A 20,070-nucleotide genomic window follows, 5' to 3' on the forward strand; every position below is an offset into this window, starting at 1 on the left:
AATTAGCGCTAACTGGAATGCATTTTGTTTGAAACGAACAGCGTATTTAAGTATAAATTAATATGTATCTACATATGTATATACGATATAACATAAATTTTCAAAAATCATTTCACGGAATTCCTTGTAGCGTAATAGAAACAATATGGAATATTTTCTGCTTGTCATTACAATAATCCGAAATGACCGAGTTTGTGCAATGATGCGTGATTTATAGAAAAAAAAAACAACAAATTGTCAATAATGATTTTGATTTGAGCAAACGTATTAAAAGGTATGAAATATATTTTTTTGTTAAACAAAAGAAGTTCCATTTTTAACAACGTGTGTGTACAGCCTAAGGTTTGATAATATAAAGAAATTGCTTTATAAGGCAAAGTAAAGTCTCCTTGTGCATTTCATTTTACTACTTCTTACGTTCTAAAGCATATCCTTTCAAAATGTTAGGGGCAACAAATTTATTGCCGAGCATTTATTGGGCGCGCATATTGAATGTGATAAGTACGCATATATGTACATATATTAAAATACAGTGACTGCAATCATAAAAGTGAAACATTAATTTTGAAATTTTTGTTAACTAATTTTCTGTAGTGCAAAATTATCTTCTTACAACTACAACATGCATAATTTGGCCTGAGAGCAACGATTTATCCAGCGTTTGGGAAAATATCCATCTGTCAGCTGGCGCAGTCATAAATATTCATCAACGCGATTTAGAAGCATCTTTTCTTAACGATGTTGCAGATTTCGAAGCGAAACGTAAGGAACTATCGAAGGACTTCATTATTATGAATGCTTTGGTTGCGAAATTAACATTGTCTATAGAGAAATCACATTGTGAGGTAAGCGTGAAGGTATTTCTAAGGTTTATAAGCTACTAAAAATAGGTTTTGTTTATTTTGTTTTTGTTTCGGGTTTCGTTTCGTTCTTCAAAGATATTCTTTTATTTTGTAAAAAAGTATTTTAGGGAAGTATGCCTCACCTTTTGAAAAATCCAGCATAATATTTCTTTTATGTATCAATGCTGATTTATCTCCGCAATATATCGCGATTGGGTGCGCTTATACTTTGGGATCTTTTAAGGACTGTTTAAAGATTCTACGTGCGGCCGGCAGGACTCCGTATATTTGAATTTTTATTGAAAACGTTTTGTTCCACCTTTGAATGTATTAGCCCAAGATGCCACCGAGGCTAGATGTTACGTTTGGGACCTGAGCCAATTTCCCGGTACGGGCCGCTGAAGGTGCGTAAAAATAACGCTAACTTTACTCAAAGTTTTAGCGCTGATTTTTATAAATATGGTCGATAATATCGTTAGAAATTAAAAACTAGTATTTTCAGACGCTTTTCATGGGCGGTTACTTCTGCCAGACATGTCAATTCTGTAGAAAAGTTTTTATCCGAATTTTTTCTACAATAAGTTACCAAATATGTAAAGTACTTTTTTTAAATTAATTTGACCTATGAATCAGAAGTATTTATCGCTTTTGTCAATATCATTTGAATTGGTTAGATAGAGACCAATTGCCAGCTTTCGTTAATATTGCCGACACTAATACTATCCTTTCCGACATACTTTGCCTGCGGCTCTGGGATCTTGCTATATACTAAGGGAGTTCAGAATTTTGTGTATTTGACGTCGTAAACGTTAAAACACCAATCATGAGACATTTTTCTCATTTTCATTTGTTTCTTTCCACATTTTGTTTTGTATTGACAGATGCGGATATGCTATTCAATATTGAAAAATTAAACTACGGTTTTTGATGTTCGGTATACGCAATGAAGTAGGAAAAGCATTGCCGTGCATTTTGTTAGTGTATTGAAAATAATATGCTACGCAATTTTGCAATTGAATGCTAGCCCATTTGCATAAAATCCTAAACTCCCTTACTGAATTTTTGTTAAGCTAGAACATTTTTGAAAAAAATTTTACGAAACGGCTGCCGATGAAGGGTGATTATTCGTTCAGCTGTCGATTTGTACGTTTGTGAAGATACTTTGCCATGGCTGAAACAAACCGCTCCAAGATCTCTGTTATATCGATGCGGCAGCTGTCAAAAGCAGATGGGATGACTCTTGGAGATGGGAAAACCCCTCTAGAAACAGTCATCCAAGAGATTACGCAAGCTTTTCGTTATGCCACTCAGCATTCATCAGCCGAAATTTAAGGATCTTATGCTCCAACGCGGCAGCTGCCATAAGCAGATGGGATGGCCCTTGAAAATGGGAAAACCCCTCGAGAGACAGTAATCCAATAGATAAAACCAGCTTTTCATTATACCAGTGCTGAGTATCAACCGAAATTTAAGACTCGCATGCTCTAACGACTGAGCTAGCCCCAACGGGTAAGAGGGCTTAGAATATACCTCCCGCAGGTATGCCTGTCTTAAGAGGCGACTAAAATACCCAAATGATTCAAGTGGTTGTGTAGCGCAGCCCTTTCAAGGGGTTACCATCGCAATTTGTAGCTTCTCCAATACAATTACCAACCTCACCTATACATGGTGAATCCTGTTTCTTTAGCAGCCGATGCTCTGGCGACACCAAGTTCCATGAAACCTTGAGGTGGGGAAGAGATAGCCTAAAGGGTTCAATTAATGGTGCTTGTTACAGGAACGTACCGGATCTATATCCAGTGAAGGATCAATATCGATAGCACTGCCCAAAACCCTCGGGAAGTACAGCAACAAAAATAACAACAACGGAAATTTAATGATGATGTGCGAGTCGTATTTTCGCTGGCTATATCATATTATACGAATGAATGAACTCTTGTCTGGTTTTTATAAACCAAATGAACGATTCTTTCTAGTCTCACTCCTAAAGACGGCAATACCTAGATAAAGAAAATTACACATTAATTTAATAAAATTGGATTTTTTATTTTCCAATACCAAAGATCGATAATGCTACAGTTTGAGATATGATATATAATCTTTGGTCTCGACTGCAAATGTTAAAGGCGTGTTGTACATCGATCCCAGCTTAAATTGCAAATTGAAGACTTAATATATTAAAATCTAGACCTTAACCACTGTGCGGGACCCTTTATTTGTCGCCAATACTACCGGATTGGCATGAGAAGCTCTCTTGCTGGATATAAATCCACAACTTACCGGTAACACCAAAACCGCGGGAACAATTTCTTTGGTCTCTAGAGCCTTCAGCCAATTTTGACAGGCATATCTTAACCTGTAGTGTGATGGTAGCATTACCGGGAAAAGCATCATCTGAACATTTTGAAAAAGGTTGCATCAATTAGAAAAAGGTTTTCTAGGCGAGGTCGCCCCTTCGGTATTGGCTTTGCAACTACTCCGAGTGTACTTCTGCCATAAAAAGCTTCTCAGTGAAAATTAATTGTCCTTGCAGTAGCTATTCGGTGTCGACATATAGTTCCTGTCGCGCCTATTTGTGGGGAAAATTAAAAGGAACACGACACACGTCGGAAGAGAAGCTCGGCGTAACCTTCTCGAAGGTAAATTGTGCTAAGCATTTTTTTTAACTAGAAGAAGAGACGACTAGCGCCATGTCGATATGAGGCTAAATTTGACATTGCAGTTGAGAGCCAACTCATCGAAATTAATGATGAATACTAACTATAGAACAACCCTGTAGGGAAAATCTCTAGTTCAAAACTAGTTAAAAAAATCTTTTGTATTTTTGTTACTAGTTACTGATCTCGCGAAAGCGTCAAGGAAAGGCATATGAAAGCCCTGCTTAAATATCCACACCACAAGTACGTTTCTAGTTATGTCGAACCGAATATTTTTATACTCAGATGAGCAGAGCTCACAGAGTATATTAACTTTGTTCGCATAACGGTAATCCGTAACGGCATAAACTAATCGAGATAGATATAGACTTCTATATTTCAAAATTATCTGGGCGAAAAAAGAAATTCATTTAGCCATGTCCGTCCGTCCGTAAACAAGATAACTTGAGTAAATTTTGAGGTATCTTGATACAATTTGGTATGTAGATTCCTGGGCACCCATCTCAAATCGCTATTTAAAATAAACGAAATCGGACCATAACCACGCCCACTTTTTCGATATCGAAAAACCGAAAAAGTGCGACAATTCATTACCAAAGACGGTTAAAGCGATGAAACTTGGTAGGTGGGTTGACCTTATGACACAGAATAGAAAATTAGTAAAATTTTGGACAATAGGTGTGGCACCGCCCACTTTTAAAAGAAGGTAACTTCAAAGTTTTGCAAGCTGTAATTTGGCAGTCCTAGAAGATATCATGATGAAATTTGGCAGGAACGTTACTCCTATTACTATATGTGCGCTAAGGAAAAATTAGCAAAATCGGTTTACGAACACGCCCACTTTTGAAAAAAAAATTTTTTTAAAAGTCAAATTTTAACAAAAAATTTAATATCTTTACAGTATATAAGTAAATTATGTCAACATTCAACTCCAGTAATGATATGGTGCAACAAAATACAAAACTAAAAGAAAATTTCAAAATGGGCGAGGTCCGCCCTTTTTCATTTAATTCGTCTAGAATACTTTTAATGCCATAAATCGAACAAAAATTTACCAACCCTTTTGAAATTTGGTAGGGGCATAGATTTTATGACGATAACTGTTTTCTGTAAAAATGGGCGAAATCGGTTGAAGCCGCGCCCAGTTTTTATACACAGTCCTCCGCCTGTCCTTCCGCTCGACCGTTAACACGATAACTTGAGCAACAATCGATATATCTTTACTAAACTTAGTCCACGTACTTGTCTGAACTCACTTTATCTTGGTACAAAAAATGGCCGAAATCCGACTATGACTACGCCCAATTTTTCGATATCGAAAATTACGAAAAATGAAAAAACTGCCATAATTCTGTACTAAATATGAAAAAAGAGATGAAACATGGTAATTGGGTTGGTTTATTGATGCAAAATCAAACTTTAGAAAAAACTTTGTAAAATGGGTGTGACACCTACCATATTAAGTAGAAGAAAATGACAAAAGTTCTGCAGGGCGAAATCAAACGCCCTTGGAATCTTGGCAGGAATACTGTTTCTGGTATTACATATATAAATAAATTAGCGGTACCCGACAGATGATGTTCTGGGTCACCCTGGTCGACATTTTGGTCGATATCTCGAAAACGCCTTCACATATACAACTAAGGGCCACTCCCGTTTAAAACTCTCATTAGTACCTTTAATTTGATACCCATATCGTACAACACATATTCTAGAGTCACCCCTGGTCCACTTTTATGGCGATATCCTGAAATGGCGTCTACCTATAGAACTATGGCCCACTCCATTTTAAAATACTCTTTAATACCTTCCATTTGAAACCCATGTCATACAAACACATTCCAGGGTTACCCTAAGTTAATTTTGCTAAATCGTGATTTTCCCTTATTTTGTCTCCAAAGCTCTCAGCTGAGTATGTAATGCTCGGTTATACCCGAACTTAGCCTTCCTTACTTGTTAATACTCAGCGTGCTTTGCACACAGAGTATATTAACGTTGATTGGATACCGGTTGGTTGTACAGGTATAAAGAAATCGAGATAGATATAGACTTCCATATATCAAAATCATCAGCGTGGAAAAAAAATTTGATTGAGCCATGTCCGTCCGTCCGTCCGTCCGCTTGTCCGTTAACACGATAACTTGAGTAAATATTGAGATATCTTAACCAAACTTGGTACACGAGCTTATCCAGTCCCAGAATAGATTGGTGGTATTAAAAATGAGCGAAATCGGATGATAACCACGCCCATTTTTTATATATATAAAATTTTAGAAAACACAAAAACCCCGAATATTTAGTAAATAAGGCACCTATAATGTTGAAATTTGACATGTGGACTGATACGGAGACTCTTGATAAAAATTTGAAAAATTTTCTTAAAATAGGGGTGGCACCGCCCACTTGCGATAAAATCAATTTTATAAATATTATTAATCATAAATCAAAAATCGTTAAACTTATCGTAACAAAATTCGGCAGAGAGGTTGCCTTTACTATAAGGAGTGCTTTGAACAAAAATTAACGAAATCGGTTAAGGACCACGCCCACTTTTATAAAGAAGATTTTTAAAAGGGTCGTGGACGAATAAAATAAGCTATATCTTTGCAAAAAAGAGCTTTATATCAATGGCATTCCATTTTCCAAGTGGATTTATAACAATAAATAGGAAAAACTTAAAATTTAAAAAAATGGGCGTGGCACCGCCCCTTTTATGACTAAGCAATTTTCTATGTTACGGGAGCCATAACTCGAAGAAAAATTAACGGATCGTAATAAAATTGGGTACACAAATTTTCCCCATAGTAGAAAATATTTCTAGTAAACATGGACGGGATCGTTAAAGACCACGGCAACTTAGATATAAAACAAATTTAAAAGGGTCGCAGACTAGAATAATAAGCTATAACTTAGCAAAAAAATAGTTTTGAATCAATGATATTTCACTTATCAAGTTTTATTGTAAGAGGAAATGGGGAGACATTTTTTTTAAACGGGCGGTGCCACGTGTTATGTAGAAAAGTAATTTATCTGAAATGAAATGTGCAATTGAGTATATAATGTTTGGTTACACCTGAACTTAGACACCTTTACTTGTAGTTGATAAGCATTGTTAGCAAAAACTGCGTCATACCGTGTAGTGAATAGGCTCCAAAATATCGTTATGTTTGCTTTATGCTGATAATACTCGAAGCTTTTGTGGAGTGCTGGTGGGGTGCTATTATATAGTTTTAAGCACGCTTATATTAGCTTCACTTGTATGCAGCTCGCTTTTTTCATACCAAATAATAAAACAAAAATGTTATATATACGCAGCAGTACCCCTCTTTACATGTGGTGACGATATCCTTGGGTGTAATTGCTTGGTTTTTGATAAAACAATATGCGTTATTTGTTGAGCGTCTTCGGTTAGGAAAGGCATATACATTCCCGGTAATTAGTACTTGATAGCGCATATTCGTTAGGAACCACACAATACGAATTAATAGCTCATAGTTATTCATTGTCGCACTTTAAAAAAATAGTATGTAAGTACTTCAAAGTCGAAACGTGATTCATGCGTATCAAGAAAACAAAAGAAAGAGGAAGTGGGCACCACAGCTAGAAATGGTAGCACAAACAAAAATTTCTGTGCCACAGATGTTTTAAAAAAATTGACTAGATTTATTAACTATGTTGGAGCCGGTTTGAGACTAGTTACTTTTCAGACCAAATTAACGGTTACGGTTTTACATTTCGGTTTCATTACTTTATATTCTTCCTTAGATTTCTATATCTGTAATAACAATTATTAAACGTTTAAAAACTTTATGAATTTTAGAGCTTTCTAGCCTTTCAAACAGATATACCTTTCTTTATTGAATCGATTATAAATGCAAGCCGTTATTCGATTTGGCGTTCGTTACATAACAAATTTGTGTTTGCCTACAATAAGGATGAATTGAATGAGGATTATTTTCAGCATACTTTTTTTGAAGGTATCATTAAAAAGAGATTTCGCAGTACCTGAAAAGTTTAGCAGATTAAGTAATCTTTAAGATTTATTTTATTCACAGTGCAATCGAACATACTTCTTATAGAAAGTTCCAACTCGAAACCAGAAGTTTTCGATTTGAAAACAAATAAATTCGTCGGCCCACATTCAGACAATCCCAAACAACTTTATATACTGGATCGTTTCAATGCATCAAGTAATACTTTTTTGCATGGAAATAATCTTTTTCCTGATAAATTTGCTGATTTGCAAGGACGTGAAGTGATTATGGCAGCTTTTGACTATAAACCGGATATAATTTTGAAATATGTAAGTACGAATTTCAAGCCGTTCTTTAAAGGTTACTTATTTCTCCCATAACAATATATTTAGTATCCTGGCGCACCTTCGCGTGATAGAGCCTTTGCACCTGATGATGTCGATGGCGATGTTGAAATTGACGGTACAGAAGCGAGAATATTGCAAACATTTTGTGAGCTGCACAATTGCTCAGTGTGTATCGATACATGTAAGTAAGAGTTTAAGTTGGAAAGTAAAAGAAATTAAATAAAGCGTGGAGCCATGAAACGCCAATAATATAGCCACACATAGTAAGGCGGGAGTACTCCCAATATAGGAGGTAAACGAAAGGCTGAACAAGTAGTTTCAGTTAAATACTCAGGAGCCTGGAATACATACAACTAATTGATGAGGTCCCACCTACCATTGGTATAAAAAGTCATCTCCGCATAAACAGGCCCTCAGCCTCAAACACAAAGAGGCGGCAAAGTCTTACGCCGATAAATGCCCGACGAGCCCCGTTCTCAGTGTTCAGTACCGGCAACTCGTAGTAGAAGAAAGCAGATTTTTCATAGAGGCGCCCATATCTATGGCCAAACTTCGATATAGATACTGTAAAAGGTTAACCTCCAACTTATCCAGAATGAACCCGACATACTCAAGGTATGTCCTGCATGCAATGTGCCCCAACATGACATAAATAGTTTTTATAACTTTTGAAGAAAATGAAATGGTATATTAACTTTGTCACGAATCTCAAAATTATAAGTCCTTAAAGGAAAATAGATAGACCCGCCAATAAGTATACCGAAATGATGAGGATGAATAGCTTATTTGATTTAGCCATGTCCGTCTGTCCGTCTGTCTGTTTGTATGCAAACTAGTCCCTCAATTTTTGATCTATTTTGATACAATTTGGCTAGCGGGTATATTTAGGTGTCCGATTAGACATTTGTAGAAACCGGCCGGATCGGACCACACATATATCTTCCATACAACCGATTTTTCAGAAAAGAGGATTTTTGTCATATCTTCCTCAATTTATCAGACCGAAGCTGCAAACTTCACCATATGTTTTCGTATATTGCACATATTGTTGTCGGAAAAAATTGATGAGTTCGGTCGTATATATAGCATATATCCCACACAACCGATTGATCAGATAGGAAGCTTTTCGTAATTACTGCCCCATTTTAACAGCTTGAGGCTTCAAATTTCACCGAATGCTTACGTGTAGAATATTCACTGATGCCTGAAAAAAATTTATAGATCAGTGGTACATATAGTATACATCGCATACAACCGCTTGTTCAGAGAAGAAACCAAATTTCATCAAATACTTACGTTTACGTCATATATTGTTGAGATAAGAGATTCATGGTCATAGCTGTTTCATGCAGATGACAAAAAACGTGAATATTTTTATTTTATATTTATTTTAAAGATCGCTTAATTATGTACATCTGATCGCTATATATTTCATATCTTATACAGCCGATTATTTGGATATTACGAATGGGACAATATTATTTCAGCCCCATTCATGACAGGTATGAAGACAGTCCCGTGCATACTTGTTTTAGTTACAATGCGCACTAACGCTCTAATAGCCATTTATCTCTGGTCGAACCCTCTTAAAAGTGCTAGTTTCCTAGGACTTTCATAAGAAGATATTGATGTCAATTTGTGATTGGTTATTCCTATTGCATGGGGCGCAGAACGACTACAAGAAGATGAAAAATACATACATTTCGTCGGATCTGCAGTCTTCGGAGTTATATCTCCTATGTATTCGACAGAATAAGATGCCACAAGGCTCCGCTGATTACCCGATTTATTCGATTGTTCCTAATATACAGAACAATGGAGTGGGTGACGACAATCGAGATGAACTATATGAATAACATGCTTTGGAAATCTCAATCATCTATCTGTGATGCGATCACAGGGGAGATAAGATCATGCTCTTCAGAGCCTTTAAGCATAAAGTAATGATATTTGGGAGTTCGGCCTCTGGGAAAAATCTTTTGACAGTTTTGGATAGGACTCACTTTATTACAAAACAAAACGGATTGACAAGATCGGGAGCTCACTCGAAGACTCTACATTTCAGTTTCCATGGACGGATAAAGAACAGCGACGATAACATCAACTCTGGTTGCTCAGTGTAGGGAGTGGGTCTTAAATCCGATGACCCAAAAACATCGCATTTTTATGATTTGAGTGCCAGTGCATCGGTTCACACAGAGCAACGAGATGGCCGCTAATTTGGCATGGATGGGTTCCCTCTTAAGATTGGCTTGGGAAAATTTAAATATGTCTAGATTTTTGGATATTTGAATTTCCATACTTAGATAAAATAAGGCACATAGTCGCTAACAGTTTTAAAGGAAAAGTGAAGAATCTCACGCGCTTGTTCCCAGTGTGAAATGTTTCCATTTATGGTTCCGAAAACTATACTAAATCATCCCGAAGCGGTCCCCAAACGAAACGATCCTAAACATAGTCCCGAAATGATAACGAAAGCACTCACAAAAGTATTACGAATTACTTTCGAAGTGGTGCCGCAACTTTCCTTAAGCAATTCCGATGTATTCCCGAGCTGATCCCGAAACGGTCCCAAAATTGTACCGAAATGATCCAACAACGGTACCAAAATTTTCTCTACGGCATTCTTGAAAATACCGGTAAAACAATCATGAATAAGTTCCAAAACTATCTTGAAACTGACCAGAACAAAATTGCTTAAAAGTTCCCGAAAAAGCCAGGAAACCAATCAAATGAAAAAATTTCGAAACAGTTCTAATATTATTTAGAAAACAGTGAATTCGAAAACATTCCTGAAATGCCTCTGCACAGTCCAAAAATCTCGAAATGGCATCAAAATAATAGAATTCTCAAACTCTTTTCGAAACCAATATTTCCGAAACAGTTAAATAATTTCAATATGATCATTAGTCGCGAAATCATTGCTTAATTGGGCAATTGGGGCTCATGCGACACGAATGGAATTGGAACAAATACCTCATGGCACAGCTGCTATTTTCCAGGGCTGAGGAAGTGTTAGAGCAGCTGCTGTGCAACTGTTCAGTGCTCTATCGTAGCAAATTTAAGTTTATTGGAAAATTTTTTTTTTAGTGCCTACCAGAACTGAAAATAAATAGGCAAAATTTAGAGTCCCATCGAAATAAAAAATATTAAGTTAGGTCCTACTACCTAAAACAGATGCGGTTGTCAGTCATCAATTGCAGTTCCATAAAATTATGAATTGGAATATATGACACATCTATGTGCCACCTCTATAACCGACCTATTCTAAAACTATGTTATTTATCGGACGAGCGATTTGTTTGAAAATCGGTACAGGCGTACCGCTTCTAATCAGTTAATATTTGAGACGCTTCTTTTCAGGGGAGTGGACCCGAACCCTTCTATACAAATTTATTTATGGTGAGATTTGCTTAGTATTTTGTACAGGGGTTTCTCCTCGACTAGGTTAATATTTGAGAAACTTTTCTTTCCAGAAAGTGTAGCAGGAGCCGACCTATTCTAAGAAATCTTATTAAATGTACGATTTGCTTGAAATTTGGTACAGGTAAACTTCTTTGACTAGGTTTATACTTAAAACGCTTTTATTTCCAAGGACCGACAAATTCTAAAAAATCTTATTTATGGTGCGATTTGTTTCAAATCTTTTGTTTAGATAGCCTTTCGAGTGGATAAACATTTGGAATACTTTTTCTTCCGGGAAAGAGGCTATGACCGCGAGAGATATAAGAATAAGGGAGAAGCAGAGCAAGCTGGAGAAGCAGTGAAGCACTTGATCTGTCCGAAACAGCATGGGTTGGTTTCTGGGCGCTCTACCGTTTCCAATCTTGTGGAGTTCAGTGAATATTGTATCTCTGCCTTTTCATCTGGTCATCAGGTCGACTGTATTTACACCGACTTTTCCAAAGCTTTTGATAGGTATCGCATGATATTCTAATTCACAAACTGTACTGCCTTGGCTTTCACTCAACCTTTTTGCAATGGCTAAAGTTCATTGATTTCATCATTGCCAAGGCCTATGCTATGCTAGGCTTCATTCGGTGTAATAGTTCCGAGTTTTCTGACCCGTATACTTTAAAAGTACTCTACTCCTCATTCGTGCGTTCTCATCTTTAGTATGCTACCATCATTTGGAGACCTTTCCAACAATTCTCAATCAACAGGCTTGAGCGAGTTCATAAAGTTTTTCTTAAGTATGCTTTACGGTCATTAAGGTTTACATACCCTCTTCCTCCATATACTGCTCGTTTACTTCTTTTGAATCTTAAATCCCTGGAAGCGAGGAGATCTATTCTCTCATTGACTTTCTTGTTTGGCATTATTCACGGAGATGTAGACTGCGCTGCCCTCCCTGTGGAAATTAATTTCAATGTTCCAAGGAGGGATCTTCGTAATATTTGCCCGTTTTATGGTATCAATATCAGAACCAATTATGGAAGGAATGCGCCAATTGCACGCGCGCTGAACGAATTCAATAAGATTTAATCTTCTATTGAGCTTGATTTTTCGTTGTGTAGGGACGCTTTTATAAATATTTTAAAGTCAGCTATTTAATTGTTTTTAATAATTTGTTAGTTATAAGGACCTATTATTTATTGTAAACTATATATTTACATATATATGTTGTTATATTTGTCGTAATATTTTTTGTATCTACCATTATTGGCAGTCTGTACGAACTGTATGTTCATAGACTGAATAAATAAATAAATAAATATTTGAAAAACGGAAGCGAGAAGGTAGCGGAGGGAAGGAGAGCATTGATCATAAATTATAGCTAAATAACATAGATTTCTCAAATAAAGACTTATTTATATCTGTGGCACTACTTTATTTTCTATTTGTAGCTGATGCTGATGACTGGGGTGTCGCATTTAGAAATATGACTGGAGATGCTGCTTTGGGTATGATAGCTACAGGAAAGGCTGAAGTCGGCATGAGCGCAATGTATACGTGGTAAGTAAAGATGAGGAAGAAACAAGTAAGGAAGGTTAAGTTCGGGTGTAACCGAACATTACATACTCAGTTGTAACAACATAAGGGAAAATAACCATGTAGGAAAATGAACCGAGGGAAACCCTGGAATGTGTTTGTATGACATGTGTATCAAATGAAAGGCATTAAAGAGTATTTTATGAGGGAGTGGGCCATAGTTCTATAGGTGGACGCCATTTAGGGATATAGCCATAAAGGTGGATCAGGGTTGACTCTAGAATGCGTTTGTACGATATGGGTATCAAATGAAAGGTATTAATGAGTATTTTAAAAGGGCGTGGACCTAAGTTCTATAGATGGACGCCTTTTCGAGATATCGCCGTAAAGATGGACCAGGGGTGACTCTAGAATGCGTTTGTACGATATGGGTATCAAATGAAAGGTGTTAATGATTATTTTAAAAGGGCGTGGGGCTTAGTTCTATAGGTGGACCCCTTTTCGAGATATCGCCATAAAGGTGGACCAGGGGTGACTCTAGAATTCGTTTGTGCAATATGGGTATCAAACGAAAGGAGTTAATGAGTATTTTAAGAGGGAGTGGGCCTTTCTGGACCAGGGGTGACTCTAGACTTTGTTTGTACGATATGGGTATCAAATGAAAGGTGTTAATGAGTATTTTTAAAATGGAGTGGGCCTTCGTTCTATAGGTGTTCGCCTTTTCGAAATATCGCCATAAAGGTGGACCAGGGGTGACTCTAGAATGAGTTTGTACGATATGGGTATCAAATTAAAGGTATTAATGAGAGTTTTAAAAGGGAGTGGTGGTAGTTGTATATGTGAAGGCGTTTTCCAGATATCGACCAAAATGTGGACCAGGGTGACCCAGAACATCATCTGTTGGATACCGCTAATTTATTTATATATGTAATACCTGCCAAGATTTTAAGGGTTTTTTATTTCGCCCTGCAAAACTTTTTCATTTTCTTCTACTTAATATGGTAGGTGTCACAACCATTTTATAAAGTTTTTTCTAAAGTTATATTTCGCGTCAATAAAGCAATCCAATTTCGTAATTTTCGATATCGAAAAAGTGGGCGTGGTCATAGTCGGATTTCGTTCATTTTTCATGCCAAGATAAAGTGAGTTCAGATAAGTACGTGAACTGAGATTAGTAAAGATATATCGATTTTTGCTCAAGTTATCGTGTTAACGGCCATGCGGAAGGACAGACGGACGACTTTGTATAAAAACTGGGCGTGACATCAACCGATTTCGCCCATTTTCACAGAAAACAGTTAACGCCATAAAATCTATGCCCCTACCAAATTTCAAAACGATTGGTTAATTTTTGTTCGACTTATGGCGTTAAAAGTATCCTAGACAAATTAAATGAAAAAGGGCGGAGCCACGCCCATTTTGAAATTTTCTTTTATTTTTGCATTTTGTTGCACCATATCATTACTGTAGTTGAATCTTGACATAACTTACTTATATACTGTAAAGATATTAAATTTTTTGTTAAAATTTTACTTTAAAAAAAATTTTTTTTAAAAGTGGGCGTGGTCCTTCTCCGATTTTGCTAATTTTTATTAAGCGTACATATAGTAATAAGAGTAACGTTCCTGCCAAATTTCATCATGATATCTTCAACGACTACCAAATTACAGCTTGCAAAACTTTTAAATTACCTTCTTTTAAAAGTGGGCGGTGCCACGCCCATTGTCCAAGATTTTACTAATTTTCTATTTTGCGTCCTAAGTTCAACTCATCTACCAAGTTTCGTCGCTTTATCGGTCTTTTGTAATGAATTATCGCACTTTTTCGGTTTTTCTAAATTTTCGATATCGAAAAAGTGGGTGTGGTTATAGTCCGATATCGTTCATTTTAAATAGCGATCTGAGATGAGTGCTCAGGAACCTACATACCAAATTTCATCAAGATACCTCAAAATTTACTCAAGTTATCGTGTTAACGGACGGACGGACGGACGGACATGGCTCAATCAAATTTTTTTTCGATCCTGATTATTTTGACATATGGAATTCTATATCTATCTCGATTCCTTTGTATATGTACAACCAACCGTTATCCAATCAAACTTAATATACCCTGTGAGCTCTGCTCAACTGAGTATAAAAATGGTAAAAAAAGAGAGAAAAAATTTAATTTTCACTAATGCAGGTATATCGATTATGTATCACTGGACATGTCGATGTATATGGGACGCTCGGGTATCACTTGTGTAGTACCCGCACCAAAGTGAGTACAACAAATGTTCATCTGCATGAAAATGTTTAACATTTGTATTTGCATTTATTCTTGTAGGCGCTTAGCTAGTTGGCTATTACCCATTGAACCATTTCAGCCTGTCCTATGGGCATTTGTTATCGCTTGTTTGTGCTTAAAAATATTGGCTTTAACATTTTTGGATCATTACAACCCAATTGTTCTACCGTTTAGCACGAAATTACATAAGAATATTGGAAAAAGTTGGTGGGGGAATTTTGAATATGCTTTTTCGACTACGTTGCAATTGTTTGTCTCACAATCCAATAAAGGAATTATGATGAGTTGTATACCATTAAGAATAATGCTATTTGCTTGCTTTCTGAATGATATAGTCATAACAAGTATTTATGCTGGCGGGCTGTCTAGCATACTAACGGTGCCTAGGTAAGTTTACTAGAAAAGGATGAAAAACAATTTCTTATGGTCTTCAAAACAAATCAAACCAGTTTAATTTCTTCTTAGAAAGCCACTTTTCTCTAAATTTGTTTGTTTATGTTTTATAGTTTTGGACCAGCAGCTGATTCGGTGGAACGTCTTTACGCTTTCCAACTCAAATGGGCCGGCGATTCGGAGGCATGGGTATCATCAATACATTATGATGAGAGTGTGAGCTAAAGCTTTTGATTTATAAAATTTGTTCAGCATCAAAAACGTCTACTTGCTTCAATTGCAGGAAATTATTCAAGGTTTACTGCGAAATTATAAAATTTATAGCACAGAAGAATTGGCAGAGTTGGCAAAAACGACGGAGATGGGCTTTACTATTGAACGTTTGCCATTTGGTGAGAATACAAATTGTTACAGTTGTAAAAAATTCAAATTTAAATTTAGGATAATACACAGTTATTTCATGGATAGGACACTACGGGAAATACACACCTGGGTGTCTAATACTGGGTTGAGGGCCAAAGCGGAAAACGCGGATGTGGTCTTGTTTATTAGAAAGTATAAGATCCGGAAATAGACTAGGCCTAAGCTAGAAGCGGTGACCCTCCAGGAGAATCTTTGTACAAAATAACCATTCTAGACAATAAGTTGTCGTGGAAGCTAGAAGAAGTGGAGAAGAGAGCGAAGAAGGCCTCGACGGTACTATATGCATGTAAATGAATGCTGGGGTGTACGGGAGCATATCCGCAGTCACTCTCTTTGGATACTTACAGCGATTGTAAAGACTCTCTTAAACTATGGAGTCCTTGTTTGGTGAATGCAACGAGAGCCCTGAAAATAACACCGACATATGCATTGTACGCCATTCTGCACATTCCACCTACAAACCTGGTGGCGAAGAACTGTGTTAACAACTGCAACGATACTCAATGCCTTGGGACAGCTTAAGCGCATACCATATGGACATAGTAGTATAGCATAGCGTCTACCTAGTTCACAACCTGCGCCACAATAGAGGTGGATGGAAAAGCGCAAGGGAGCTGAAATGGCAGACGAGGCTATAAATGGTTATACCGAAGATTCCAAAGTATAGGAAGGAGTAGGGCCCGCAGTATAATACGCAGATCTAGAAATAAACGAATACTGCAAGCTCCCAGATCAGTAGTAGTCGCCTTAAGTGATTTAAGGGGTTGTAAAGTGCAACCATTTCAAGGGACTGCCAGTGCAATTTATAGCTTCTCCAGCCTATTTGCCAACCTCAACTTCCCGTGGTGAATGCTGTTTCTCAAGCAGCCGAGGCTCTGGCGACCTCAAGCCGAGATGGCCGAGCTTGTACCTAAATGGTACTTATTATCGGATCCATATCCGGCAAAGGACTATCAACATTGATAGAACTTGCAAAAACTTTCGGGGAGTGTCGCCTCCCTCGAAGCTTGTACCGTAGACGTCCGAATAAGAAAGGGCGAGATTAAGAGAAGGCGAGGAATGCACATGATAGAATAAGCTGGAAAGGCATGGACCCAAGTACGGGTGTGTGAAGTATCGAAGAACATGTGCAAATCCTACAACGTGAGACTAACGAATTTAAATATAATAAAATATAAGGCGCGATAACCTCCGAAGAGATCTAAGGCCGAGCTTCTCTTCCAATTTGCGTCGTGCTCCTCTTGATTTTTCCCTACAAATTGGCCGGACGGGACCTACATGTTTTATGCCGACTCCGAACGGCATCTGCAAGGCAGATGAGTTTTCACTGAGAGCTTTTCATGGCAGAAATACAATCGGAGCGCTTGCCAGACACTGCCGAGGGGCGACCCCGCTTAGAAAAATTTTCTTCTAATTGAAAAATCTTATTTCTAAAATTTTGATGTTGCTTTGCCCGGGAGTTGAACCCAGGGCATACGGTGTGATAGGCGGAGCACGCTACCATCACACCACGGTGGCCGCCAACTAACGAACTAACGAATTTACTGCTATCATTAAAAAGACAGAGCTGTTAGTGAGGTAGCAGTTGTAGGAAGTGCGAGCTGGAGGAGCAAACGAGCAAATAGTTTGGTGCTCGAGCACTGCAGTCGCCGAGTTATGACTCCAGCTATTAAATCTAAAAGCATAGGTCCTAGAAAGCTTCTAATATTTGCAAAAAAGACAGAGTTATTTTATAAGATAAGTCCTGGTTTTTGATAAGGGTTTTCAGTTTGAGGGTTACAGCAGTTGCTAATACGAAAAGAGAAAGAACAATTTTTATCTAATTTCTTCAATTAAATTCTCACGCTTTTCGATAATTTTAGAAAAACTTCTATGTACAAAATACATAATTGAAACTATGCAAACGAACTTAAGAAAAGTTTTCAAAAAAATTCGAAAACTGGAAAAAATCTGACGAAAATTTCGAACTTTTCATTTGAAATATTCTGAGCTTCTTCGAGTATGCAGCTTTGTAGCCCAATCAATTTTAGTCTAAGTGAAGTAAAAATTATAGGAATCTCAAATTTTGCATTAATTTTTCGCATACTTTTCCCTAAGGGAAGAAATAGGATAACAAAAACACACTTCGAAAAAAAAAATTGTTAAAAATTTAGCCGAATTTTGAGAGATCTATAATTTATACTTAGTTTAGACTAAAATTTATTGAGCTGAGAAACCAAATACACAACAAGTTTAAGAAAACTCTAAACAAAAAGTTCGAAATTTTCGTAAATTTTCTCGAATGTTGGATGTTTTTCAAAAACGATTATTATCTTGGAATTTAACAATCCCTCTCTTTAATTAATCAGAAGTTCTCTATTCAATATTTTTACATTCAAGGCCAGTTTGCGGTTCAAGAACATTTAAACAGTCGTGTTTTGGACAAAATGAAAATTATGATCGAAGACATCTATTTCCAATATACCGTCGCATACACGTCACGCAATTGGCCACTATTGGAACGTTTCAATATAATGGTTAGTATGTGGCATTCTTCGGGTTTGGATAAATTTTGGGAATGGCGCATTGTTGCCGATAATTTGGATGGCAATGTACAAAAAAAATTAAAATCTTCACAACATGAAAAATTCGAAGATAGTGGACCAGTTAAATTGGGAATATCTAATTTTGTTGGTATGTTGTTGCTATTGGCATTGGGTTTAATTTGTGCTATGTTGGTGTTTTTGGCAGAATTGCTGTTGGATTATATGAAACGTAACAATGTTAAAAATGTTTATAAGAATGCATAAAAAAAAGAAAGAATATTGTTGGAATATAAATCCGTGTGATTATTGTAGTTCTTAGAGAAATTTAGTAGTATTGCTTTAATGTTAGAGTCTAAAACTTAGCGAAATAAGACAAATCATAGGATAGGAGAGGTGAAATTTATATGCTCATCGCGGCAAGCAATCAACAACACCACGAATATGTCAAACATTTATTTAAAAAGTCTGGCGCAGGAAATTCTACATTAAACAATCGCCTCAGTAAAAGTAATGATAGCATGGAATTCTGTGGGATTGAAGATAAGAACGCCCCCCTCCACCAATATTTTTTTGCAAATCTACCACTAGTTAAAACTTTCAAGCCTGAAAACTGTGACTAATGAAATATTCGAAACACCTCTGTAGGAAAACTATACACGATGCTGCTTTTTTTTCAATTTAAGTGCAGAAGATTACGGTTTACATTCGATTTACTCTTGTATAAGTAAGAAATAAAAAAAAATGCAAATCTAACCGTCAGTACTTGCAATAAAGACAAGTTATAATGATTAAAAACAGCAATTTATGTTCAAAATAATTTTATACTTTAATTATTATTGGATGGTATTTACTTTTTTGTAGTAACTGTTGTTGTTGTCTGAATAATTATAATAATATTAACTTGCGGCTGCATTCATACATATGGATGTAATACATATTTATGTATGTAGCTAAACTAAGCCAAAAAATTCAATGAGTGTATAATTGGCGGCAAAAGCGACAGTCATTTGGTACCTAAAAGGTAAGTAAGCATGTAACGATGAAAGCATAACACTACACACACACACACGCAATTTATTTGTCTGTTTTCATTTTTCATTGCGCATGCGTGCAGGTTATACTTTTAATTTATTTTAATTTTTATACTCAGTTGAGCATAGCTCACAGAGTATATTAACTTTGATTGGATAACGGTTGGTTGTACATGTATAAAGGAATTGAGATAGATATAGACTTCCATATATCAAAATCATCAGTATAGAAAAAAATATGATTGAGCCATGTCCGTCCGTCCGTCTGTCCGTTAACACGATAACTTGAGTAAATTTTGAGGTATCTTGATGAAATTTGGTATGTAGGTTCCTGGGCACCCATCCCAGGTCGCTATTTAAAATGAACGATATCGGACTATAACCACGCCCACTTTTTCGATATCGAAAATTTCGAAAAACCGAAAAAGTGCGATAATTCATTACCAAAGATGTATAAAGCGATGAAACTTGGTAGGTGAGTTGAACCTATGACGCAGAATAGAAAGCTAGTAAAATTTTGGACAATGGGCGTGGCACCGCCCACTTTTAATATAAGGTAATTTAAAAGTTTTGCAAGCTGTAATTTGGCATACCACGCTCACTTTAAAACAAATTTTTTTTAAGTAAAATTTTAACAAAAAATGTAATATGTTTACA

At 36.5% G+C, this 20,070-nt stretch overlaps 1 protein-coding gene across 2 annotated transcripts; it reads left to right on the forward strand.

Annotated features, from left to right (window-relative positions):
- Positions 1 to 424: 424 nt before the first annotated feature.
- Positions 425 to 18,921, forward strand: Ir41a (Ionotropic receptor 41a). 2 transcript variants are annotated; one of them, XM_067775849.1, is made up of 11 exons: positions 425 to 501; positions 595 to 845; positions 7,320 to 7,476; positions 7,555 to 7,802; positions 7,866 to 8,001; positions 12,668 to 12,776; positions 14,937 to 15,014; positions 15,081 to 15,428; positions 15,548 to 15,650; positions 15,718 to 15,826; positions 18,237 to 18,921. In XM_067775849.1, the coding sequence occupies exons 1-11, from the start codon at positions 441 to 443 to the stop codon at positions 18,644 to 18,646; spliced, it is 2,010 nt and encodes a 669-aa protein (XP_067631950.1). In that variant the 5' UTR covers positions 425 to 440; the 3' UTR covers positions 18,647 to 18,921. The 2 variants fall into 2 exon arrangements, with proteins under 2 accessions (XP_067631950.1, XP_067631951.1); XM_067775850.1 differs by having other exon boundaries at positions 18,242 to 18,497.
- Positions 18,922 to 20,070: the final 1,149 nt, after the last annotated feature.

Source organism: Eurosta solidaginis, chromosome 3 (genome assembly GCF_040869045.1).
Source record: "Eurosta solidaginis isolate ZX-2024a chromosome 3, ASM4086904v1, whole genome shotgun sequence".
In the NCBI taxonomy this organism is placed as follows: Eukaryota; Metazoa; Arthropoda; class Insecta; order Diptera; family Tephritidae; genus Eurosta; species Eurosta solidaginis.